We start from the raw sequence: 27709 nt of genomic DNA, 5'->3' as shown, positions 1-27709 counted from the left end.
TGAAGAATCAAATATCTCACATGTCCAAAGATAGATTCATCATCCTTGCCCTCAAACATTTCCTTCTTTCAAACATCGCTATTACTGTCAAAGGTACAGCCAGACTCAGAGTTGGAGCCACTCTTGACTTTTCATATTCATTCACCCCACATACATAATCAGCTGCCAAATCAGTCATTTTCCTCACATACATTCCCTTCTATCCATGTTCTCAGTCACCACCTTAGTTGAATCATTCATGGTTAATCTCTTGAACTTCTGTGATAACCTCTTTTTTTTGGTCCACATACCTCAAACCTCCCCCATTCCAATCTCTTTTCCCCCAAAGTTCCAGAGTGATTTTTCTAAAGGCCACAGCTGACCATTTCATCCATGTACACAATAAACTCCAGTGCTTCCTTTTTGCCTCCAGGATCACAGATAAAACTGCCTTTGATATTTAATGTTTTTCACGCCCTACCCCCTTACAACTCTCCCCATTTTCTTATACTCTATTTCCTTTTTCACAATCTTTGTTCCAGACTATTTACTGTTCCTCCTATATGAGACCCCATCTTCCATTTCTCTACCTTTCTACTCTGTGCCTGAGCATGAAATATACCTTTTAGTCACCAAAACATTTTGAAATTCCAGGCATCCTTCGAGACTCAACTCAAGCAGTACCTATTTCCTAAAGCCTTTTGTACCCCACCACAATTCTGGTTTATCATTTCCCCAAATGACCTCTCATTCATTTTTTACATATTCTGCATATATGAAGAGGTGTAAATGTTTTCTCCCACATTAGAATGTAAGTTGACGTGAGGGAACATTCATCTCTATTGGCAGATCCCCATTGCTGAACAAAAAGCTTGGCAAAGAATAAGCATCTCATAAATCCTGGTTGATCAATCGAGCTATACAGTCTGCATATGCAGATTCTGATTACTGATGAGCAATCTCTATAGATTTTCCATCCAAACATGCTGCAACCTGGGCATTAGCCATGCATCATTAAATTGGGATTTCCTGTGGTAACCAGTTAGACTCTCTTTTTTTGAGTGGTCATAGATCATCAGGGTTCTGGAGCTTGACAAAATCTACCCAATCTGCAGAGAACACTTGGAGGACATCAACATCCGCAATGTAACCTTCTTCAACTTGAACACTGTCCTAGATTTCCTAGACCGCAGTGATGTATATCTTTGATGAATGTACATCTCATTTTGGGCCTCCTTGTATGTTTATGATGGCAAGTATTTGAATAGCATTATTTCCATTGCGCCTTTCTCAGAATTCTGAATAGTTTTGAAATTAGGCTTTTTTGGAAAAGGCATTTTAAGACAGTTTTGATCTACTAAATCAAATGTGACTTCATCCTTACAATCAACAAAAAAATGCACAATATAATCTTTTATTCTTTACATCTTTCAATTAATTATGAAAACGATAAAGGTTTGGTCTAGTGCTGATTATTTATTGTGAAAGTCTACTTTTCCCCTACTAATACTTTCACTGAAAATGCCACGTATATGTTTAGATACCTCATAAAATGGTATTTTAATGAGAGAGAAGGTATATAAGTTGGTAAGTGTTGATAGGTTTTTCTCAGTTTTCTTTTTTTTCAAGAGGGAGAATTGGGGATATTCTCAGTTTTGGTTTCATTTTTTATGTGCTTGGGGTCTTTGCCTCCTTCAGGTACCTTGAGTTTTGATTCTTCAATGCTCTCATAATTGTCTTTCCCCTATATCTCTTCTGTATATACTTGCTCCAATCAGAATACTTTTTCCTATCTTTCTTTTCTTTGATACTCTTTCTGCCTCTTACATACATTTATTTGAGGCATATGATTTATATGTTTGGAGGTTTCACAATTGTTAATGGTGAAAATGTTTAGTATTGTAATCTTTATAGATCTTTTCTTCCCCCCTTCTATTTGAAGTCTTCTTTCTGTCTTTATCCTTAAATGTCCTAGTGATGACTTCGCTTAGTTGGATCTCTTGCTAGTCTTCCTCTAAAATACTTTTTCTCTTCATTGTTTCTTTGTCTTCTGAGTAGATACTGCTCACAAGTATCCATAATTCATCTCCATGTGATTTTACCAACAATTTATATTCGAAAGCAATGTTCCCTTGGCTGACATCTCTCTTGCCTTGGCAACTAAATCAAATGTTTGCACACTAAAAGCACTTTCTGTGATCTTTTGGTCTTGTTGGAGAAATGGATTTAAAATGATTGCAATTCAGTATAAAATTATTATGATTAATGTTGCTGTCATTCATGATGTTCATTTCCAATTTTTCATGATTGACTACAGAACACAGCTAAGTGGTAAGAATGGATGAAGTGCCGGACTTAGGCCTCAGACAATCACTAGCTGTGCAACCCAGGGCATGTCTCTCAATCTCAGTTTCCTTCTCTGTTAAATGAAGATAATAATACCACCACCCTCACAGGATTGTTGTGAGGATCAAGAGAAATAATATAGTAAAGTGCTTTCCAAACATTAAGGCTCTATATAAGTTATTCTAACTGTATACTTTCTCCCTCCCTCCCTCCCTCCCTCTCTCAGTCTCTCAGTCTCTCTCTCTCTCTCTCTCTTTTTCTGTATTTCCTCATAATGATTTTTGTCTTAATTTTTATAATTCTGATCTTGCCCTGAGAAATCTGACTTTAGAAAGACAGAAGATTCAGTGATGATTGCCCATAAAACAAGGCTTTTTTCCCTAACAATGAGGTATAATATATTAAAAATAACCTTTATTTCCCAAAGATTATTGTTTCTCACAGCACCCAGTGGCTGGCATTTATTTTCTCAAATTAATTAATCATGATTTAAACACATGAAACTTCTGTATAATCTGCCAATCTCTGAACTCTCTCTTTTCCTTTATAATCATGTTTTCCTACCTATTTCACACCATCTTCTGTTTCTTCTACCCTTTTTCTGAAGTCATCAAATATCTGAGTGTATATGAATTGAATTTGTAGGGTATTTCCTAGTTCTTCATAGATTTTTCTCTACCTCTTCCTCTTCAGTAGCTGATATGAGTGCATAAAGTATAATTATTTTCATGGTGAGAATTTTTTAAACACATCATCAGAACTACAATATGAGATGAAAGATATCCCTGAAATAATGCTTCTTCTTGCCTTTGAAAATATGATAAAATCTACTCAGTCTCCTCCTTTGTATGCCTCTCCAAGGATCACCTGGAATACCTCTTTCCAGTTAGCTGCCATTTCCATTTTTTCTTCTGCTTTGATACATAGCAAGAGAGTAAGGATTCATATGTTTCAGCTCTTCTAGCAATATGCCTTCTCAGTCACTGGACAAAGATCTTACATTTAGAGAATTCCCCCTTATCTTCAAAATTATAGATGGTCTACAAACTGTGTTTTAGCACCTTGTTTCTTTCAGGCCAGTCATATACTGTAACTGCAGAAGCAGAAGAGGACTTCATACTTTGCATATGTCTTTGTTTCTTGGATTGTCATGACCCAAAAATTCATCACCAAGTTGTCAACCTAGTGGTCATAGGCCAATGCTTACCTTGTCTGGTCCTCAGAATATAGACACAGTCTAATGCCATGGTATACAGTCTGTTGGCATAGCCTTGGGTCACCTCTACACCAAACTGAGATACTGAGTCAAGACTTTATGGAAATGTGTGTGTGTGTGTGTGTGTGTGTGTGTGTGTGTGTGTGTGTGTGTCTGCACCTGCCCTTCCTGATGTCCTTCCCAAATGAAGTGTTATTATTATATCAGTACATCAATATCTGTCTACATATATTATGAGTTGGTGTCAACTACCAAATTCAAAACTGGTCTTGAGTGCCAAAGCTTACCTACTGACAAAGAAATTGTTAATGTTGCCTTTAGCTAGTCTCAACTATTCTGTGTCTATCTAATATAATGTAAGGAATCATCTTACTCTAGAAATCCCCTAAATGTTAAAATAGCACTAAAGAAATGTATATATTCAAACATTCAAATGTTTTTGTGACACACACTTAGGTATGTGTGCATATCTATCTATCTAGCTATACTTGTATATCCCTACAGTGATACATGCATATGCATGGGTATGTGTTATGTATGCATGTAGGTATGCATATGTGGATATAGTAGTATATTGAATTAAATGTTAGATTTGGAGTCAGGAAAACTTGAATTCAAATCCTTCTTCAGTTATTAGCTGTCTTACCCTGGTTAAGTCAATAAATTAGCCTCAATTCTTTTATCTATATACCAAAGTAGTCATGGCACTCACCTCACAGGGTTATGGTGAGTATGAGATAATATAGGTAAAGCATTTTATAAACCTTCAAATTCTATATGCATGCTTTTAATTATACAAGTATTATACGTATAGACATAGTTTATATGTATCAAATATCAGAGTGTATATGATGTGCACATATACATATCATCAACCAAATCTTTGTAACTGTTTCAAACTAAGCCATACTTAGAGAAAATATTTTTCATTTGGAATTTTGACTTCATATATTGAAATGGAAGTGAGACATAAGATGATAATGTGTACAGGTACACATATTTGGTTGCATTTGTACACACACTTTCACATTTTAAAACAATTAAATTTATTAAATCTTTCACTTTTTAATCAATTTTTGGGGAGATTATGTAGATTACAAAATATATAATCATATTGGAAATACCAATTTGGGTTAAACCCATCCCAATGGCCTATCTACATCTGACAACAAATATAGGAAATGTGGGAAGGCACCATGCCCTTTCAAATGTTGTCTAGATGTTAGTTAGGTTCCATCCTATCCCTGACACTGTCTTATCACAAGTGGCATTTCGTTTTTATGCCAAAATACTAACATATGTTAAATTTTAACCAGATTTCTGTTATCAATTTTTGTTATAGATATATCTTACTCCATTTTGATTTTTTTGGAGTTTAAATCATTATTTATTTATTTAATATTTTTAGTTTTCAGCATTAATTTTCACAAGAGTTTAAATTACAAATTTTCTCCCCATTTCTTCCCTCCCCCCCACTCTAAGATGGCATATTTTCTGATTGCCCCATTCCCCAGTCAACCCTCCCTTCTGTCACCCCACTCCCTCCCATCTCCTTTTCCCTTACTTTCTTGTAGGGCAAGATGTATTTCTATGCACCATTGCCTGTATATCTTATTTCCCAGTTGCATGCAAAAACAACTTTTTTTCAAACATCTTCTTTTAAAACTTTGAGTTCCAAATTCTCTCCCCTCTTCCCTCCCCACCCACCTTCCCTAAGAAGGCAAGAAATTCAACATAAGCCACATGTATATCATTATGCAAAACCCTTCCACAATACTCATGATGTGAAAGATTACCTATATTTTGCTTCCTCCTATCCTGTCCCCCTTTATTCAGTTTTCTCCCTTGACACTGTCCCTTTTCAAAACTGTTTGCTTTTGATTACATCTTCCCCCATCTGCCCTCCCTTCGATCATCCCCCATTTTTTATCTCCTTCCTCCTTCTTTCCTGTGGGGTAAGATACCCAATTGAGTGTATATGTTATTCCCTCCTCAGGTCTGATGAGAGCAAGTTCACTCATTCCCCCTCACCTGCCCCCTCTTCCCTCCCAACAGAACTGCTATTTCTTGCTACTTTTATGCAAGATAATTTACCCCATTCTATCTCTCCCTTTCTCTCTCTCTCAATATATTCCTCTCTCATCCCTTAATTTGATTTTATTTTTTTAGATATCATCCCTTCATATTCAACTCACCCTCTGCCCTCTGTCTATATATATATATATATATATATATGTGTGTGTGTGTGTGTGTGTGTGTGCATATATGTATATTCCCTTCAGCTACCCTAATACTGAGGCCTCATGAATTATACACATCATCTTTCCCTGTAGGAATGTAAACAAAACAGTTCAACTTTAGTAAGTCCCTTGTGATTTCTCTTTCTTCTTTACCTTTTTGTGCTTCTATTGAGTCTTGTGTTTGAAAGTCAAATTTTCTATTCAGCCCTGGTCTTTTCACTGAGAAAGCTTGAAAGTCCTCTATTTTATTGAAAATCCATATTTTTCCTTGGAGCATGATACTTGGTTTTTCTGGGAAGGTGATTCTTGGTTTTAATCCTAGCTCCATTGACCTCCAGAATATCATATTCCAAGCCCTTCAGTCCCTTAATGTAGAAGCTGCTAGATCTTGTATTATTCTGATTGTGTTTCCACAATACTCAAATTGTTTCTTTCTGGATGCTTGTAGTATTTTCTCCTTGATCTGGGAACTCTGGAATTTGGTGACAATACTCCTAGGAGTTTTCTTTTTGGGATCTTTTTGAGGAGGCAATCTGTGGATTCTTTCAATTTCTATTTTACTCTCTGGCTCTAGAATATCAGGGCAGTTCTTGATAATTTCTTAAAAGATGCTATCTAGGCCCTTTTTTGATCATGGCTTTCAGGTAGTCCAATAATTTCTAAGTTATCTCTCCTGGATCTATTTTCCAGGTCAGTGGTTTTTCCAATGAGGTATTTGACATTATCTTCCACTTTTTCATTCCTTTGGCTCTGTTTTATAATATCTTGATTTCTTATGAAGTCACTAGCTTCCACTTGCTCCAATCTAATATTTAAGGTAGTATTTTCTTCAGTGGTCTTTTGGACCTCCTTTTCCATTTAGCTAATTCTGCCTTTCAAGGCATTCTTCTCCTCATTGGCTTTTTGGAGCTCTTTTGCCATTTGAGTTAGTCTATTTTTTAAGGTGGTGTTTTCTTCAGTATTTTTTTAGGTCTTCTTTAGCAAGTCATTGACTTTTTTCATGGTTTTCTCACATCATTCTCATTTCTCTTCTCAATTTTTCCTTTACTTCTCTAACTTGGTTTTCCAAATGCTTTTTGAGCTCTTCCATGGCCTGAGACCAGTTCATGTTTCTTGGAGGCTTTTGATGTAGGCTCTTTGATTTTGTTGCCTTCTTCTGGCTGTATGCTTCAGTCTTCTTTGTCACTAAAGAAAGATTCCAAAGTCTGAGACTGAATCTGAGTCCATTTTCGCTGCCTGTTCATGTTCCCTGCCAACTACTTGACCCGTGAGTTCTTCGTCGGGGTATGACTGCTTGTAAAGAGTACTTGTTCCAAACTTGAGGGGTGGCACTGTTGTTTTCAGAGCTATTTCTCACAGCAAACTCTGGCATACCAGTGCTCCTCCTCCCCCAAGAACCGCCCACCTGGACCTGACTCAGATCTTAAGCAGGCTCTGCACTCCTGCTCTGATCTGCCACTTAATTCCTCCCACCAGGTGGGCTTGGGGCCGGAAGCAACTGCAGCTGTAGTTCTGTCCTCAGAGCTGCACCACCTCTGCTGCCCCTGGGGTAGTAGTCAAACCATGAACTCCTTTCACTCTGTCCCCACAGCTTTTCCTACTAACCTTCTCTGTTGTCTTTTGTGTTTGTGGGTTGAGAAGTCTGGTAACTGCCCCAGCTCACTGATTCAGGGTGCTAGGGCCTGTTCCACCCGGCTACCAGTCTGGTTGGTCTGGGCACAGCCCACGCTGGGCTCTGTTCCACTCAGCTCCCTGCTCTGTGCATGATAGACCTTACCCAGCGATCATCCAAACTGTCCTGGGCTGGAGCCCTGCTTCTCTCTGCTATTTTGTGGGTTCTGCAGTTCTAGAATTTGTTCAGAGCCATTTTTTATCAGTGTTTGGAGGGTCCTGTGGGAGAGCCCTAGGCAAGTCCCTGCTTTTCAGCTGCCATCTTGGCTCCACCACCTCAATTTTGATTTTGACAGCTGTTCTCCTATAATGATCAACTTAACCACTTATTTCCACATAAACATTAAATGTAAGTTTAATAAGTTAGTAAATTAAATTTCAGAAAGTAAAATCATAAATTGTTTCATTAACTTTTTGATATCATCCAGTTATTAAAGAATAGAAATGCTCATCCATATACTTCCTCATTTGAATATCCCTTTGGCTTTCATGTGTCCACATCTGGAAATCCAGTGGAAAATTTGATGCCTTACCTTACTTTACAGTAAAGTTATAAATGGGAAATCATCCAGTGATTAGCTAAAATTTTAATTTCATTTTGCCAATTTCATCTTGCCAATTGTTTTCAGATGTTCTAGTCATCCATCCTTGAATGGGAAGCCATTGAGTTTTATTTTGTTTTTAGTCTGGGTCTCTGATTCATTAAAATATGTAATACCAATTGAGAAAACCCCTTCAACTTCAGTGATCCAAATTAGCACAGTTCTGCAATTTGCAATCCTAGAGAATTGCCTTGAGCACTGAATGGTTAAGTGACTTGACCAGCACCACATGGTCAATTTGAGTTTCAGATAGAACTTGAACGCAGCTATTCCTGACTCAAAGGCCTTTTCTCTGCTATGCCCAATTCCTCTCAGGAAGTTAATAAGATGACAAATGAAGTCGTGAAATATCAGTAGCAAATCTAGTATAAACACTTTCCATATTCATCTGACAATGATGTCATTAAAACTGAATTCAATTCTAAACAATGTCTCTGTGATTTAACAGATGCTACAAACCTTACCATTTCTCCACTAAATCCTCATATCATCAAATCACACTTGCTAGTTTTGCACTGTGAGACAGAGTGTGATTCACATTTGAAGCACAGTTTGAAGTTATCTTGGAGTAAAGATGGGGAAGCCCTTGAAGTTAATGGAACTGAAGATACCAGGTAATCAGTGGGGATACATGCTCTATTAGATGGTAACTTATACAGAAGGTAAGAGGCTTTGCACTTTGGGGGGAAAGTTGGAAATTATAGTATCATTACTAAAAATGAAGGAAAAATGTACCTAAAATATCTCAATTATCTCTGCAAATATTTACAGAAAAGGTAGCACTAGTAAGTTTGTTTTTTCTACCAATATGTATATATGTGTGTGTGTGTGTGTATATATATATGTATATATATATATATATATATATATATATATATGTATATATTCTCTTTTTTCTGTAGACTACTAGATTAGAAGAGTTAGATTGGCCTAATCTATCAAATATGAGAGGGTCCGTGTATTGCAACTTATAAGTACCCTTTACTTAGGTATCTGAAGGGATAGATGAACATTTTTCAAGGGACAATAAAAAGTAAAGGGACATTTATCACCCTCAAACCACTGTAGAGTAGACAAGAATATCTATAAAATATTTAATAAATCCCAACAATTTTCAATTTGAAGTAACAGAGATGGCACAGCTCCTTTTCTGTTGTTGGGCATCTCCAGGAGGTTGCTTTGTCAACATTAATGATTTTCCATTTGTCTGTATAGACAATCTGGCCTGAGAAAATTACTTTTGATGGAGCTTGAATGTTTCAGAGATGCAGTAGAATATATGGAAAGCAATATTTGTTTTTTTCTGCTATTTCTGAAGAAATATTTTGAACACTGGCATTGAAGGCAGAGGAACTTTATTCAGATAACATCTCTGTTATTTCCTAAAGGCAGCTAGGTGGCATAGTGGTTAAAATATTGTTCTCGGATTCTGAAACACTTGAATTCAAATGTTGCCTCAGACACTTATTTGTGTTACCCTGGGAAATTCACATGACTTCTATCAGTCTTAATTTTCTCATCTATAAAATGAGAATAAAATAGCCTCTACTGCTCAAGGTTATTTTGAAAACCAAACAAGTTAGTATACACAAAGCGTGCTGAAACCTTTAACTAGATATATACAGGCTAGCAATTCTCCTCTTCCTCCTCCTTCTTATTCTTGCTTTTCTCCATCATCATCCTTATGTTATCATCATAGTTATTATCATCTTGTTGATACTTAGGCAGATAGTATACCTTTCCAAGTATTGTTGTTGCTGTTCAGTTTTTTCAGTTGTGTCTGATTATTTGTGTCCCTGTTTAGGGTTTTCTTGGCAAAGATAATGGAGTGCTTTGCCATTTCCTTCTCCAGGCCATTTTACAAACGAGGAAACTGAAGGAAACAAAGCTAAGTGACTTGCACAGGGTCACATAAGTAGTAAGTTTCTGAGGCCAAATTTGAAGTCAAGTCTTCCTGACTCCAGAACTAAGGATTTTCTGACTCCAAGCCTGGAGCTCTATCCACTGCACCATGTCCCAGCCTACGTTTTCTCAAATGTAAAATGTAGAGGCTAGGCAGGATGGCCTCTGTGGCCCTTATATACACGAGAAAAATGTTCCTATTATTTAGTAATATTGCTATGGATACATAAGGAACAGGATATATACACTGAGGTCCATAATTCCTAAGTGAAAGAATCCTAAGAAAGAATAACATGATATACTTTTTAGGTGACATTTATATGTGGAGAAGAGAAGTACATAACATTTCTTTGATGTTCTTGCATTTTTGAACTAGAAAGGATTATAAAACCTGCCAACTTTTCACTGAAGAAATTGTATTTTTTCTCACACTATCGAGTACTGTGAAACTATCATTATAATATACCAAACATTCTGATTTGGGGTATAAAAAAAATCAAAGGAATTGCAAATGTTTTAGGAATATATTAAGAGTCTTAGAAGTAGCGTCATTGTGGAAAGAATTAAAATCAGCCTCTAATGCAATATGTTCAAAATCCAGCCCATCCTTTTTCCTCTCATAAGTCTGACCCTCTTCCAAACTTACCCATTTCTTTGTGGGGCACCACCATCCTGGCAGTCACCCAGGTTCATGACCTCAAAAGTATCTCATGCTTCCCACTGCCTATCACTTTCTAAGTCTTGTGGAGAAAGCTCAGTGATAGAGTGGATAGAGTTCTGAAGTTGATGTCAGGATGACCTGAGTTTGAATCTTGCCTCACACACTAGCTATTAACCTGGGCAAGATATTCAACCTCTCTTAGCCTCAGTTTCCTCATTTTCAAAACAGAGATAACTCACTGAGTTGTTACATGATTCAAATAAACTATGTAAACCCTTTTCAAATCTTGAATTGCTGTTTAAATGTAAATAAGAGTAGAAACTCAGAGTAGTGGATGGAACTGGATTTGGAGCCATGAAGACCTTAGTTTTAGTCTTGTCACTGACATATAGTGACTATATGAACCTGGGCTTATCCTTTATATTTTTGATAGTCTGAGGAGATCTCTATGACTCTCAGCTTCAGAGAAGATGACCTGAATTGACAGATGTAGTTATCTCATATATGAGTTACTTATATTCATTAATTTACAGATCTAGTCCAATCACTATCCGTGTAGCAGCTATTACTATGATTCTCCATCTACCCCATCTCAAAAATTTTACTGGATCATCTTTGTTTCCTTGAGTTTCAGAAAATATGGTGACCCTCTTTGTCGGGCTATGACCTCTCTAATTGTCCCCATGAGCTAAACCCTTCTTGTATGACATAGGATATTGTCCCATTAATTGATCATCTCTTTCTCATCTCCATATTCTCCATCTTTCCCTTCCTTTCCTGCTTTTTCCCCAAAGTGTTAAAATATTTAAGATTAAAACACTAACATCACTCAAGTTATCATCCTTTCTCATTTCCTTCCTTTAATGACAAGTTTATAGAAAAAAAGAGTAGGCTTCTACTCCCTCCACTTCTTTACCATCCATTCATTCCTTGGGCTTCTAACCTCTGTTTTCATCAGCCATCACTACTGCAATTAATCTCTTCAAGGTTAATAATGGACACTTCATTGTCAAATCCACTAGCTTTTTCAAAGTCCTTCTTAAGTTGTTAATATTAATTTTTCTTGACTACTGCCTCCTTCTTGATTCTTCCCTCCCCCTCTCCTTTCCTTCTGTGATACTAGTTTCCTTTAACTCTCCTAACTTTGGCTATTCATCATTCACTTTCCCTGGTTTCTCTTCGTTATTTTGGTCCCTGTGTGTGAACCTTATTCTAGATACTGTATTTTCCTTTCTTCTCTCTTCTCAACCTCATCCAATTCTCTCTTTTCAATGGCTATACTGCTTCTATGCAATGAAGACTCACATCCTAATCACTCTCACCTGTGGCTCCAAGAAGTTGTAGTATGTTCAGTGGCCACACCTCAATAAAAACGTCTTGGCAGATGGGCTAAACCAGGCAGAGAGTAACCAATAGGCCTCAATCCCATCAGTAAATCAATGGGATGTTTGCCCCAAACATTTGAAGACTTCCTCCAGCAGAATGGGTGGATGAGAACAATTTGTTCCAAAGCCATGAAGGTGGATGAAGCAAGTATGGAGGAGTGCTTAGAGATTGGTCACACACCAAAGACGCCAACGTCATCCACTACATCCTGACTTTTGAGAGTGAAGCTGATGACCTTGTGCAACTCTGCCTCCCTTAAATCCAATTTATGCTCTAGTCAAGATTTCATCCTGTAATGTCATGAGTACTCCTCAAAGATTAAGGATCATCAATGACAACAAGACTGCCATCTTTATTTCTGATCCTGAGCTTTTTCATTATTACAATGTTTTTATTTTAACTGCTTATAGATCTAGAACTATGTGTTCTATTGGTACCTCAAATTCAATATGTACAAACGTAAGCTCATTATAGTTATCTTTCCTACTCAAATGCATTCCTCCTCTTAATTTCCCTATTGGTAACTATATAACCACTTTCCCAGTCATTCATCCTTAACTCCTTGGCTTCATCCTTGAGTATTCCTTTTTCTTCTCTTCACAGGTCCATGGAATTACCAAGTCCTATTGAAACTTTCCCTAATATATTCAATACATCTACCTCATATTTTTCCCTTGCATAATAAATGCCCCAAACTCCAGTTCCCATTGCTCATTATCAGAATTATTAAAATAGCCACAAATTGGTCCCCCAACCTCACATCCGTCCCTTTTTCAATCTTGTTTTTTTTATATGACTCCCAAAATGATCACATAAAACCTCTGCTCCAAAGCCTGCTCCCCATTGCTAACTAAATAAAATACAGGATCCACAGTCAAAGCCATCCTCAATAGGATTTCAGCCTACCTTTCTAGCCATACCTCAAGATATCCTCCTGCACAGACTATGCTTTAACAAAACTTGATTACTTATTATCTTTTATGTCTCTGTCTTTTTCTTCATTATTCTCTTTCCTGGAGGAGGAACTTACTACCCCACTGAAGAGCTTGCATGAAATCATATTCAGAAAATTATAGCATTTGTTTCTGGATATTTGTTTTCCTTTTTTCATAATTGCTCTTTTTTTTAGCCGGATAATTATTGAGGGAGACAAGTTGACTATATCAAATGTCACTTTAGAGGATGAAGGATTATATTCCTGCCTTGCTATTACTGCGCTTGACAGGACAATGGCTACAACTCAAGTGACCATCCTAGGTAAGTCTTTCATTGTTTGTTCATCATAAGAGGAAATGTATTGTTATTTACCTCTTCATTCCTGATTAAACTGTTTTCTTAACAATTAAATTTAAAATGCTGGGTTCCTATACTTTTTAAGCTTTATTTCCATTTTTTTCACTTTATGAAGTTACCAATGATTAATCTTTCTTACACTTGTGTGTTCAATTTTGTGCTTATTGGAAGCAATATGGAACAGAGGATCTTTGGAATACAGTTTGGGTGCTGGGAAGTGCTTTAAGGACCATCTAACCCAATGCTTTCATTTTCCGTATGAGATCTAGACAAGTTATGTGTCTCTTCTGAGGTCATATAATTGCTGACCTTTCACAAACATCATAGGATCCTAATCGTATAATTGGAAGAGAACAAAAAAGTCACCTAGATCATACAGTCCATGTGGTATATAGCACATATACAAACCCAACCTTATGACTCCAAATCTAGCACAAGCCTTTAGGGGTTAAAGTTGACACTCATGCCCAGGAGGACAAAGGCTTTTCAAACCCCCTGTTTAGGTTTCCAACCAATGAACCAGAATGGTTTAGTTAAAATCTTGGCTCTATGAGTTCCTACTGTTGTTACATTGTTTATTTAACCTGCCTTGGCCTTAGTTTCCTTATTTGTAAAATGAGTGATTGAACTAACTGGATAGCCTCTAAGATCCATTGTAGTACTAAATTGTTTGTCCTATGAATTCCTATATGATTTCCTACCTCACATTTACTCACATACCCCCTTTCCAGGTATAAACAAGACATATGTGATTTCTTTTTCTCCATGTAATTCCTGCCTACAAAGAGAGAAATCCAAAAACTCACAGCTGCTACTCACTCGCATTAATCAACCTGTTTCTTTTCTTATGTACTTTTTTTCACTAAAAAGAAAAAAACAACCTAAGTTAACAGTCTCAGGATATGGAAATACTATTCATAAATATCTATAAGGGATCTGTATAACATAGGTATCTATAAACAAATACATATACACATATTTGAAATATTGTAAATTTTATATTTAATAGCTTTACAACAAAATCATAAAAATATATCATAGTTCTTCATAAGGTTGTCTTATGATATGGACTACATTGAGTAATTGATTTTTGTCTAAGAAAACTTGAAAAATTAAAAAAATGCTTAATCTCCCTCCCCCCAATAAAAATACGACAGTCAATGGCCAATTGGATTATATATTCTGAGGCAGCTCTGTTTTCAACTCTTTTCTTCAAGTTCATCCATCTTAGTTTCATTCTATCCTCTTTACTTAAGAGTGAATAGATTTTAATCTCAGATGTGTACCATGCTCTGGTGGGCACCTCCTCAGACTACATGGGCCCATGCACACATGGTGTCTGCAGAACTGGAGGTCGCGTGGGGCAGTGGAAAGACAATTTGGATTCAGAAGACAAGTACTTGAATTTGAGCACTACTACTCACAGTCTATGTGACCTAAGACACTTTTCTGAGCTCGAGTTTGTTCTTCTCTACAATGAGGACTGATATGAAAAAACAAAGCTCATATCAAATTCTAAATTTATCATCCTGTGAATCTAAACCAAATATTTCTAAAGAATACTGAAATGTGAAGAGGGGATAATTACTTTTTTGTCTCTAAGACAAAGAAGGTTGAGTTCACATCATCACTGGCCACATTTTGAGAAGCTATCACACACGTATGTGCATATGTATATGTATATGCATGTGTGTATATATGTATGTATATAGACATATATATGCATGTATATATACATACACGTGTGTATTATATGCATTTGTATATTTATATCCTAATTTCTGAAAATAATTTGGGTCAAATATTTCAAAAGACTTACTAGGGATTTTTTTTTCTGATATATGTGTAAAGGATATACCAGTAATTAAGTGGCTCAGTGGGTAGAGTGCTAACTTGGAGACAGAAAGACTTTCATTCAAATTCTGCTTCATATACTTACTAGTTGTGTGGTCCTAGGCAAGTCACTTAAGTGATCTCAGACTCAGTTTTGTCATTTGTAAACTGGGGAAAACAACAGCACTTTCCTTCTGAGGTTGATACGAGGATTGAATGAGGTGACACATATGTATATGCATATATCTTCATACAAATTGGTATATAGTGCTTGTTAAACTATATCAACTTTACCTATTAAATTCAGATAGGCTAATTACTAGAGTGGCTGTATGGTGATGGACCCTCCAGGAAAAACATTTCTTGAAGCCCTTCTAATAAATCAAAGAAGTTATATATTTCAGTGAAGGGAGCGTCCCTAGCAATGGAATGGTATGGCATTGAAATGTTGAGATAGTGAAGGGTTTTAGGACATTTAAACCACATGACCATAACGTGACCTGAGAGTCACAAAGTCTAGTGTTCAGTTCCTGTCTCTGATATATATTGGCTGTGTGACCTGAGCAAGTCACAACCTCAAGATGCTCTAGGAAACTTTAAGCCTGTAAGTTGCTGTCAGTACATTGGTAGAAGTTTGGCTTAACACAGTGCTTGGTATATAATAGACTCTTAATAAATGTTTACTGAATGTTGATTGACTAATTTTAGTCATCTAGGAGCTTCTCACACCAAGGAAATCACAGGTATATTGTCTACCCTAACTAGACATATCCATGTACAGGTCTTCTCCCCGAATGAAATATAAATTCTGTAGAGACAGTAAGAGTTTCTTTTCTGTCTTTCTGTGTCTTTCTCTGTCTCTGTGTTTCTGTTACTCTCTCAATATACATAACAGGGTAACATATTTATTAATTATAATTGAAACCCATCAACCTACTCATGGAAAGAAAAGACCGTGTTTTTATAACTTATCATCATTTTTTCATTTTCTGAAAATATGAGTCATTGTTGTTTCTTCTACCACAAGAACACACACACACACACACACACACACACACATGCACACACCCCTATTATTTTGTGGTAATATATTTTCTTTTCTTTAAATTTTTGTCCAGATGTTCCTGATCCTCCAGAAAATCTCTATCTCTCTGAAAGGGAGAACAGAAGTGTGCGGTTGACTTGGGAAGCTGGGGATAGCCACAACAGTGCCATAACTGGTAGACAATACTCAAATAATCCCAATTTCTTATCATAATTCACAATGCAATTTTTTAAATGATGTAAAGTTCCTCTTTGCTATTACGTGATACAACTGATGGACCATTTTCATTCTAATTTATGTATCATGCAGGAAATAATTTATTTAATTGTATATAAGTATGTCTAATTCTATGACCATGCCGTTTCTCCTAGAGTTCATTATAGAGTTTGAAGGCAATAAAGATGAGCCAGGAAAGTGGGCAGAATTGACTAAAATCCAAGGAAATGAAACAACAGTCCTGTTATCATTGGCACCATATGTAAAATACCAGTTCCGCGTGATAGGTGTAAATGCTGTGGGTAGGAGTCTACCAAGTGATCCTTCTGACTATCATGAAACTCCACCTGCAGGTAAATAGATAATTTTACTTAATGTGTATTTTAGCTCAACCTCGTCGTATTAATGGAAGAGGAAGCTCATTAGAAACTCCCTGAACATGCCACCCCCAACTCCACAAATTTCAGCAAATAGATTAGTTATAACTTTGGGTCTTACCAGTAGTGTAGAAACACAGGCTAGCACACCACAGGAAGGATACAAGAAGATGCATTTATCTGCTATACTGCTACTCAGGGTTTGATCTTTTTGTTCTGTCCTGAAAGATATAGCAGTACATATTATTCCTAGAAAATTAGTGACACCTATTACTCTAACCTGATTCTAAATGGCTGTTAGTGGTTAAAGCTGGCATTCTGTTATACTCAGGAGGACAAAGGGGGTTAGAAACCTTTATTAGCAAGCCAAACCAGGATAAGTAGACCATGACATCTTTTAGGTACCAGTCTAGACTTAATGAGATAAGAATGGACATAGGGGTTAGGATTTAACCAGTTATCATATTCTAATCACTCTAAACTGTGCTCTATTCACATTTTCCCCTTCCTCCCTCTGGTGAAGAGAGCCTTATGTGACTCTGTCATTCACTTAAATTCTTTTGAAATTCTTATGAGTTGAGAATGTTCAGAAAATTCAACAACTCATATGCTAGAATATACAACTCTCACTAGGTGATACAATGATGTTTTATCAATGTTTAGGTAATTAAAAAAATAAAATGCATATTTCCTAGGAGAATATATATATGCATATATATAATATATGTATGTAATTATGTCTATGATTTACTTATAGAAAGATAAACTTTTAACTTCAGTCTATTTATGTTTTTCCCAAGTGTTTTTTTTTTCTAAAAAATGAACTTCCTAAAATAAACCTCAGTTTCTTTGGATTTTGCCTTCACATAAAATAATTGGTTTGGGCGTGTTTCATGTGCTTTCTGTATAATCCCGTAATCCCTGGTCAACCCCTCAGGACATTTAATCTTTTTTTTTTGAACTTCAAGTATTGAAGTTCTAAGATTAAGATCCCTCCTTTGGGCATTTATTTTTAGTGTGTTCTTCCTCAGTACGATCTCATACTTTGTTCCTGCCCTAACACAAATGCAGGAATCTTTTTGCTTGTGAAATAACTGAAATAGAAATAAGGTCAATCATCTGTGTAATTTATTTTACACTAAACTTGTTACATATCTCTAGTATTAGCTCATTTCCCATTTTTACATAAAAGGCTATCTTTTGAAGGGAGTCATTCTGTATTTTCTGCTTAGTTTTCCATTTGAATTGCCTACTTGTTTCCCATTGTTCTGTAGGTTCCCCAAGATGATTTATTGTACTGAGCCAACTGTTATAAAAAATAATCACCCTGTCATTATTTGAATTAATAACATTGAGCGCCACTTTAAAGCAAAGATTTTTAATCTTTGTGTGTGTGTGCCATGGACCCCTTTGGCAATCTGGTGAAAGCTAATAACTTCTCAGAATAATGTTATTAAATGCAGAAAATAAAATGCAAAAAGAAAACCAATTATATTGAAAAACGATTACTTAGTTTTCATGTATATATGCACATATATACATACATATGTATATACATATGCATATATGTATGTGTAATTGTAATTGTACCAATTTGTTGTACCAAGTTCTTAGAGTTTCTGTGTATTTTGTTTATTTTTCAAGCAGTCAGATGGGGAATATTGTGGAAACATTTAGCTCAATATAATAGAAAAATCATAGGTAAAATTCTGTTATAAACAATGTGAAATGATTAGAAATAATAAAACTAGCTTCCATATTTATAAATGTTCCCTTCCTTGTTGATAAATTATGATATAGTTGAAGGCAATACTAGTGATTCTTATGTAGACTATCAGATGATGAATGAAAAGATAATTTTAGTGTATGTGATTTTCTAGCTCCAGACAAGAATCCAGAAAACATAAGAGTTGAAGCTTCTCAACCTAAGGAAATGTTTATCAAATGGGAGGTAATATGCCTATTTCTTTTTCACTTATTAATTCTTGTTTCTGTAAGTCTCTTTTTAGACACTGGAAACTAAATAGCATGTTGATGATTCTAGTGGACTGACTGGGTGCTCCTATCTATTCTAGCTGGGGCAGCTAGGTGTCACAGTGGATAGAGCATCAGGCTTAAAATCAAGAAGACTCATCTTCCTGGATTCACATCTGGCCTCAGATACTTACTAGCTGTTTGACCCTGGGCAAGTCACCTAACCCTGCTTTCCTCAGTTTCTTTATCTGTAAATGAGATGGGGAAAGAAATGGCAAAACACTTAAGTATCTTTTCCAAGAAAACCCTAAATGGGGTTACAAATAGTTGGACACAATTGAAAAACAACTTAACAAGAATAAAAATCTTTTCTCTACTTATTTTGTATACATATTTAAATAGGCACATATTGTCTTTCCTAGTATCAGGTTAAACAACTTGAGGTCAAGGATTGTCTAATTTTTGTCCTTGTACTCATGGTTTTTAGCACAAAGTAGGACTTAAGAAATACATGTTGGATGATTGATCAATTGACCAAGTGCCAGGAACTATACAGAGTTCTGGAGTATACAAATGGTCTCTGACATCAGGCATCTTATATTTGGATGGGGGAAAAATAATGTACACAGAAAAAAATATTCAAAATATATAGTGCAAATACAAAGTGGTTTGATGGAGATTGAAGGAAATCTAGGAGGATATGACTCCTAAATTGTACTTTACAGCAAGCTAAGGATTCTATAAAGTGGATATGAGAAGGGAGAGAATGCCAGGCTTGGGAGGGAACCTGTGGAAAAAGTCATGGTGGGACATGAAATGTCTTGTTTGGGGAAACAAAAGTAGAATAGTTTTACCAGTTTTAAGAACACACACAGGGGAATAATGTAAGTAGGGAAAGATATATCAGAGACAAATTGTGAAGGACATTAAATGCCAGGCAATACTTTGGAAGCTATCTGATAGGGAAGGAACTGGAGGAAGGCAGGCTAATTAGTTAGCTATTGAAATGATGCAGACAAAGTGATGAGGCCTTGAAGTAAAGTGATGACTATGTCATTAAGAGTGTTGGACAGATAACAAATACCATTGAGATGGGAAAAAAGACTTGACAATTGACTGGATATGAGGGGTGATGAAGAATGAAGAAGTGAGGATAAAAGTTTTGAACCTACGGCGTACTATCCATATTTCCAATATAGAATAGAGGCATAAGCATTTTCTGCTCACTTGTTTTTTTCATGGCCACGTAGAAAACATCTCAAATCAGTCAACATCACGTGAAGAAATAGTCAGATTTTTTAAAGAAAAAATCCTAATTATCCTTAAATATGAAATTATATAGATCTTAAAGAAATATTTTACCATTTTTGTTAAAGATTGCTGCTACTTAGTAATTCACTAGTGACTATCTTAGCCCTCCAAGTGACCTTCCAAAGGCCATTCCCCAAAGACAATACAAAAAAAAAAAGGATGGAAACCTACTTATTTCAGAAGGGAATTTAGTCAGTTTCCCAAATGTGGAATGTTCCCACAAGAGATATTGAGCAATCATTAGTAGGGCCACAGGTGAGCTAGCAGTCACACCCCTTACCCTCAGGTGAGAAAACCAGCTGATTTTGCTTGGTGCCTACAACCTAAGTCATGGGGAATCTGGGGTACTTGGCCTTTTCCCTCTTGCATTTATACCCTCCACTTTCAACTCTACACTCATACTCACATAGTGAGTTCAATGCTGAACAACATTAAAAGGATAAGGAAAAACTAGTTTCCTACCTCTGAAAGAAAACAGTCTCTATCTCAATCCTAAAGGGAAAGAAAGGGAAGGGAACAAGTATTAATTAAGTTTTTACTATGTATAGGCACAGCACTTAGCACTTTACACTGGGATTAAGCATCTGAGGGTCAACTGGAAAGGATTTCTTCAATGCCAAGTGAAAATCCTACTTTTCTGGGTGAAAATTCCTCTATGACTGACTCAGTGCATAAGGTCTTCCTAAGTGGGGTCTGGAAAAAAATGTGATCAGTGTGCTTTTCCACACAAAGTACATATAAACTATGGTCCCTAAACCAATGGAGATTGTCTTTGAGGTCAAGGCAAATTGCCTTTAGATCCCTGTACTATAAAAAAGATAACCTGACATTTCTCCCCAGTGGGTTCCTACTCACCACAAATTCTACACACCCCAAAATACACTGAGTATGCTCAGATACTAAATAAAAAAGGTGGAATAAGTTCCAAATAAGTGTGAGCCTACAAGGAAGAGGGATTAAATATTTAGGATTGATTGTACACTCTGGATATGCAATCCTTAGGAATTTGCTATGCGGATAGACCACAAACTCTGGCCTGGACCTAAGCTCCCACACACATCTGGTGGCTGAATTTCTGGACCTTTCAAAGTTCATAAGGTCTCAGCATACAATATTCCATGTAGAGGATATACTTCCTTTAATTAAGGCAGAGTTGACATAACAGAGTTAGAAGTCACAGCAGAGCCTTGCACTCACAGGCCATTTGACAGAGGATTGAGTTGAGAGATAACAGTCTGAAGTATCTCTTTCCACTAGTATTTAGAGCAGATTTTGCCTTCTCTCTAAATTTCATACAAAAGGTTAGTTAGTTAAAAAAATAGTGAAAAAATGAATGAGTGAGTGAGTGAGTGCCTCAACATCCCATAGAATGGTTCCCCTTCTTTGTAAGGGGACATTAAATAGTTGGAACTTCTATAAAATGGGCAGAGACTTCTATTCAATCATAATATCTTTTCAGAAGCTGACTACCCAGCTTCTTCCACATAGGTGCATATCTTCTGATAAATGAACTCCCACTCACCAGACCCCCATTACACTGGTGTCTATTAGATATGAAGTTCTCTTTTTCAGTATCACTTATTAATAAACTGTATGAACATGAAGGAATTCTCCTTTTCTACATTTAGACATATTTAAGGAGAAATAAATTCTAAAATGTTTTCTGACTGTTAACTCAAAAGAAAGCTCACCATCATGGAGTTCTGCAATTTATTTGGCCACTCAGTCATACATATATGTGTATATATATATATATATATATATATATATATATATATATATATATACACACACACACACACACACACATATCTGTGTTTATATGTATATGTGTATATACATATATATGCAAATATTATTTTAAAATATTTGTGAATGCTGCTGATTTTAATAAGTATGGATCTGATAGCTCATAATTTCAAATTTAAATGAAAATTTTATAACATAAAAATTTATAAGCATATTTATCTCCATTATTCTGTAGCTTCAGTGTGCCATGTTACATAAGTACTTAGAAAGTAGTAAAAATAAATGTCTCCAATTTGGAAATTAAAAAAATGCTTTAAAGTATGATTTATTCCCTAGACTGTGCTGAAAGTAGCATAGCAGATGCTATTCTGTCTTGACAACAGCTTAAATTGTGTATTAGAAACCTCAACCTTCTTTTATTACTCTAGAGTATCTCAGTCCAACACTAATCACAGCCAAGTGCTAAAGTTCCAAAGGGTGGATATTCCAATTAGTCAGATTACAATACTTTGTAATTATATGATGGCTTGTTGGGAAAGCAAAATCCTTTATAAACATTAATTCATTAATCCACTCCTCTGGGAGGGAGGTTAGGTAGTTAATATTCTCATCCTTGGATTGTATATGTAGAAACAGATTCTCAGAGCTTGATCAGCAAGATCTGCTGCCATACAAATGAGCAGCAGTGAGGAGAGTTAAGGACTGTTTAGTCTCTTCCCTTGTCCAGATTTTCAGAATTTGAAGGCTCTCAAGGCCTTGGAGTCCACATCCGTACCTAAACACCATCTGTTCTCAGTGAATGGTCATTTAAGTGACATGAATGGTGATTAGAAACCATACATGTATTGAAGCAGTCTGTTCTGCTTTTGGACATCTTCAATTATCAGCATTGTTTGACCCTTCCATTAAGCCAAATAGTGTTTCTCCCACCCCTAGTTCTGTTCTCAGTGTCCCAGAAGAACTAGTCCAAATCCTTTCCTGTACCCATCCTTCAAATGGTTACCATAGACCTTCTTACTCTTATTTTCCAAGGTCAACATTTCCAGTTCCTTCAACTGACACTCAATGCCTTCACCATCCTGGTCTTCTCTGGCTGAGCCTAATTAATCCTGCCTCTTTAGAAATGTCATCTCCTTAATACATTAGCTGTAGTCTAATCTTGATAGAGCACAGATCTTTCACAATCTTTCGGTCTGTTTCTCATAATGTGAGCTAGGCCTATATTAGCTTATTTTGGTTACCATGTCAAATTCATATCAAACTTTCACTCCATGAAGAACTCAGTAGCTCAGAGGATAGAGTGCCTGCAGCCAGTGATTTTAACTTGAATTCAAATTCTGCCTTACATACTTACTAGCTATGTCACTCCAGACAAGTCACTTAAACTTTCTAAGTTACCCTCTGTAAATGTGTATAATAATGGAATCTACCTCATACTGTAGTTCTGAGGATCAAATAAAAAAAAGTATAGTGCTATGCAAACCTTAAAGCAGTATATAAATCCTCGCTATTATGAGCATTATTATTAATAATTATTATTTTAATAATATTCAGGCAGCTAGATGGTATAGTGGATAGAGAGACAGGCCTGGAGTCAGAAAGATACCTGTTTGCCTCAGTTTCCTCAACTGTGAAATGGGAATAATAACAGAATTTATCTCTCAGAGTTATGAAGAGCAAATGTGATATTTGTAAAGCATTAGAGCAATGCAAGTGGTAACTATTTTTAACTATAATAGCTATTCTTAATAATAATGTTATAGTAATAATAATGATGAGATTCCTGGACATGGTTTCTAAAGGGGATTGGCCTGTCTTTTACTTTTATAGCTGACTATTTGTGTTATGACTTTGTGTTACATCTTTGGAGTCTTAGTTCCCAATTTTAGCTTGCCATATGCATTTTGGGTCAGCCAACATGATCACTTCCTTTGTCAATTAAACTTCTGTAAAAATTGGATATACACCAGGTATATCTTCATTAATATCACTGTGGAAAAAATGTTAAATAGTACAGTACCAAGGATAGGTACCAGGGTACTACCACAGTGGAAACCACTCACTAAACTAAATTTGACCTAATAATTACAATTCCTTGAGCCTGGTCATCCAACCACTTCCAAATATACCTTAATTTAAAATTATTTGTAATCAAATACTATTTTTCCCTCTAAATTTATAATCATGTAAACTCCTTGAGGGTAGGTGCTATTTTGATTTTGTATTGTATCCCTTCCACCTAGCATGATCCTTGCCACAGATCTGGCATTTAAAAAATGCTTGTTGATTGATTTGATTAAGATATTCTGTTTGCTACACTATTCTCTGCACATGAGGTCTTCTGTAAATTAAGAAATAAAAGCCCACAGTATCACAGTAGAGTGGAAAGGGTACCAGCTTTGGAGCCCAAAAGATTTGGATTCATATCCTGTTTTTTATAGTTATTTCCTGTGTGACCTCACAAAATTCTGTAACCAAGCTGAAGCTCAATGTCATTTGTAAAGTGAGGGGACTGGACCAATGGGCCCCTGAGGCTTTTACATAAGTCCTATGACTTAAAAATGAAAGAACCCAGAGTGTATCTGTCATTAATAGTCTAGAAGAGGCTAAATGCAAGAGAATGTGAATTCAAATGAATAATTATAAAGTTAATAGTGAAAGTTATGTTGAATTTAATGGGATTTTTAAATGAATAAGTAAATTGGTGAAATTGAAGGTATATTAACATAAATGATCATCTTTCCCGGACAAGAAGGACATTTAACCTCAGCCTTTCAGACAAGAACGTCTGACATTAAACATGATTCAGCTAAAAATCAAATTTATGCTGAAATTTTAAAATTATAATACAGCTTTTTAACCCATAGTTATGATTTAAATATTTTTTCCAAATGCAATAGAATTGTGATTTACCGCTCATTTTCAAGGATCCTAATCATAATAGCCATTGTTCCAATACGTAAACAGATTAAGACAATTATATAATTTACTTAGCCTTTTTGCTTGCTAAATAGTTAGGATTTATCAGGAGGATATTCATACTTCTTTGAAACTTCATCACTGAACTATTTTCAAAATTCTGGTGATTTTGCTTTAAAGGGTGCACAAGATTCAAAATTTCAAGAAATATTGAGCTCTACAACTTATTTAGTGCATGACATTGACCAAATAACTTAGCCCTACAGGCCTCAATTTCAATATCTATACTGTGAATTTAATGAGAATTATGTCTGATTTGCAAAGGGATTGTGCGAAGTGCATTACTGCCACCTACATGGTCCTTTTATATCCCTGATCAGAGGAGAGCTATCTGGCCAGAGACTGGCCTATATCCTGGCTTTTTTCTTTCCATCTTGGATCTTTGGGCTAGAAATTTACTGAAGAAATGTGATTATAGAGCTCTGCTAGAGATCCTTTGAATGCCAAATAAGAAACCTTAATATATTCTTTGGAAAGAATGGGCTCAGCTAGCCCATAATATTACAATTAATTTTATAAATGTATAGCTGGTTAGATTGAGAGATATAAAGATTAGATATAGATAAATTTATATATTCACATACATACACATATACATTATGTATAGTTACATACACATATGTACTATATATTCTAGAAATTATACTGCTAAACATGAGCATCATCATGAGAGGAGAATGACAAATGTCACAATTTTATTTCTTTATCTGTTCTACGATAAAGGTATTAAAAATAATGAACTTCAGTTTGATTAAAAAACTTGTGGCTCTCTGCACATAGCAACATTTATCTGGGCATCCCTGAATCCCTGATGAATTTGTGCCATTCTTACACTCAGATTTCCTGGGGCAAAAATTCCCACTGAATACAAATAGAGACATTGCCAGGAGCAAATGTCAGCTCAGTTTCATCAATGAGTAAAATTATTCACTCAGTTATAAACATAGGCTTGAAGTGATTTTCTTTAAAATGTATTTAATTGAGGTCATAGTTTTGATTCCTATTGAAACATAGTTAATATCCTTAAAATCTTTTAGTTGATTAATTAATAGGATCATAAAATAATATCAATCTGGGGCAGCCAACTTCCATTACAATAGGATCCTAGATCTAGAGCTCAAAGGAGTCACAGAGGAGCTCTTGTCCAACCCCTTCATTTTATAAAAAAGAAAACCACGGTTGTCATTTTCTCAAAGTCACACAGGTGATACGTCAAAGGTGGGATTTGAACTGAGATCCTCTAAATCCAGTCAACATGTCCCCTGTTTAGTTCAACTCAGTTCAGGTCAGCTCAGTTCAATTCAAGTTTATTGAGTGGCTACTATGTGCCAAGCAATGTATAAGATTCTGAATTTACAAAGATAATATACACACGTACACATATGTACATATACACATACATACATGCATTCACACATGCATACATACATATATGTGTGTATTGCGATGGCCCCTGCTTTTAAGGACTTTACAGTTAACAGGGAGTAAATTAAATATTCATGATAATGACTCCTAACATTTCATCTTCTTTAAGTTTTGCAAAATGCTTTATGCGCATTGAATCATTTGGTCCTTTCACTTGGTCTTGGGCATAAATTGTGGTGAATGGAAAATAGTGCTGGATTTGGATTCAGAGGAAACTGGATTCAATGCCGGGATCCACCACTTATTTTCTATGTGATTTGGACAAATCACCTGACCTCTCTGAGCCTCAAGTTCTCCAATCATAAAATGAAAGGGTTGAGTTGCCCTAAATCAGAAGTGTTAGACTCAAATAGAAGTGGATACCAGCCAAATAAATATTAACCTAGATAATTGCAAATTAACATTATCAATGTTGTATTGTATGTTTATTATTTTTTTATCAAGCATTACCCAATTGCATTTTAATTTAGGTAAGGCCATACTTGGGCTACATAGACCTTGAGCCTCCTCTTTGACACCTCTGGATTAGATAACCACAGAGATAAACATGTAATCTTATTGAAACAGACACTGGATCTGTCTCTATTAGCCATTCCAAGGGATTTCTCTGTACATTTACCCTCTGCTACAGTAAAAAGAATTAGTAAAAATACTAAGTAATTTTATGGAGGGTGGAACATAAATACCTGGTGGAATTAGGGGAATTCAATTTCCTAAACAATGCAGAATCATTTAGATTCTAGAACATCATATAGATCTAGACATCCCTTTTGCAGGACTATTATAAATACAATTCATGAATATTTCTCTCAAACCTTGATTTTGAAACCATGTAGTTGAGCTTTATAAGCCAGGAAGGGAATCATGTGTTTCAATATATTTTATTGAAATAGAACATATTAGTGACCTTTGCTGTCATATCTGTTGCTTTCATATTTTCCTTTGGAATGAAGGCATATAAATGATCAGCAGAAAACTGAATAAAAATTTTTGGTTTTCTATTTATCCTTGGTCTTGTGAAATCACATTATATCTCTTCTATCTATGTTTTAACTCTTTCAAACATATATTACATTAAAAAATAAATGTTCCCTTTAAATAGAGGGGGGCAAGTCAGTGAGCTGGAGACCTGCCTGAATCATTACTAAGAATGTGAAGGATGTGACTACATTCGTGGCACATAATGTAGAAAGTTAAATCATAATAATGCAAATTAGAATTTACACAACTTCTGGCTTCAAAGATAGGCAGCATGAGAAAATAGGTTAACAAAAACTCTTCTGACTTAAAACTTGCAGGAAAAGTGATCCTGGGATGTACTTTTTTTCCACTAAGCCATGTAGAAGCATGAGGTAGAGAGACTTTGAAAATGAAGGTAGCTAAAATCCTCTAGGGAGTTATTTCAATAGCTAAATAAAGATGGTTGAAATTACATTTCTATGGATGAAAATGGCTTCAGGGGATTTTAACTCCTAGCACAGGGAACTGTGTGTTAGTAGTGAAG

The 27709-nt window shown here is 35.7% G+C and overlaps 1 protein-coding gene across 2 annotated transcripts in view; it reads left to right on the top strand.

The window, feature by feature from the left end:
* CHL1 (cell adhesion molecule L1 like) overlaps nucleotides 1-27709 on the top strand; it is a 133164-nt gene that overhangs the window by 74912 nt on the left and 30543 nt on the right. For both annotated transcript variants that reach the window (XM_036738368.1, XM_036738367.1), the window contains 5 exons: nucleotides 8503-8668; nucleotides 13133-13260; nucleotides 16248-16349; nucleotides 16546-16743; nucleotides 18648-18718. In XM_036738368.1, coding sequence (XP_036594263.1) covers nucleotides 8503-8668; nucleotides 13133-13260; nucleotides 16248-16349; nucleotides 16546-16743; nucleotides 18648-18718 — 665 coding nt within the window. The remainder of the gene's footprint in view (nucleotides 1-8502; nucleotides 8669-13132; nucleotides 13261-16247; nucleotides 16350-16545; nucleotides 16744-18647; nucleotides 18719-27709) is intronic.

The sequence above is a fragment of the Trichosurus vulpecula genome, chromosome 9 (genome assembly GCF_011100635.1).
Source record: "Trichosurus vulpecula isolate mTriVul1 chromosome 9, mTriVul1.pri, whole genome shotgun sequence".
In the NCBI taxonomy this organism is placed as follows: Eukaryota; Metazoa; Chordata; class Mammalia; order Diprotodontia; family Phalangeridae; genus Trichosurus; species Trichosurus vulpecula.
This window is presented reverse-complemented; position numbering and strand designations above follow the sequence as displayed.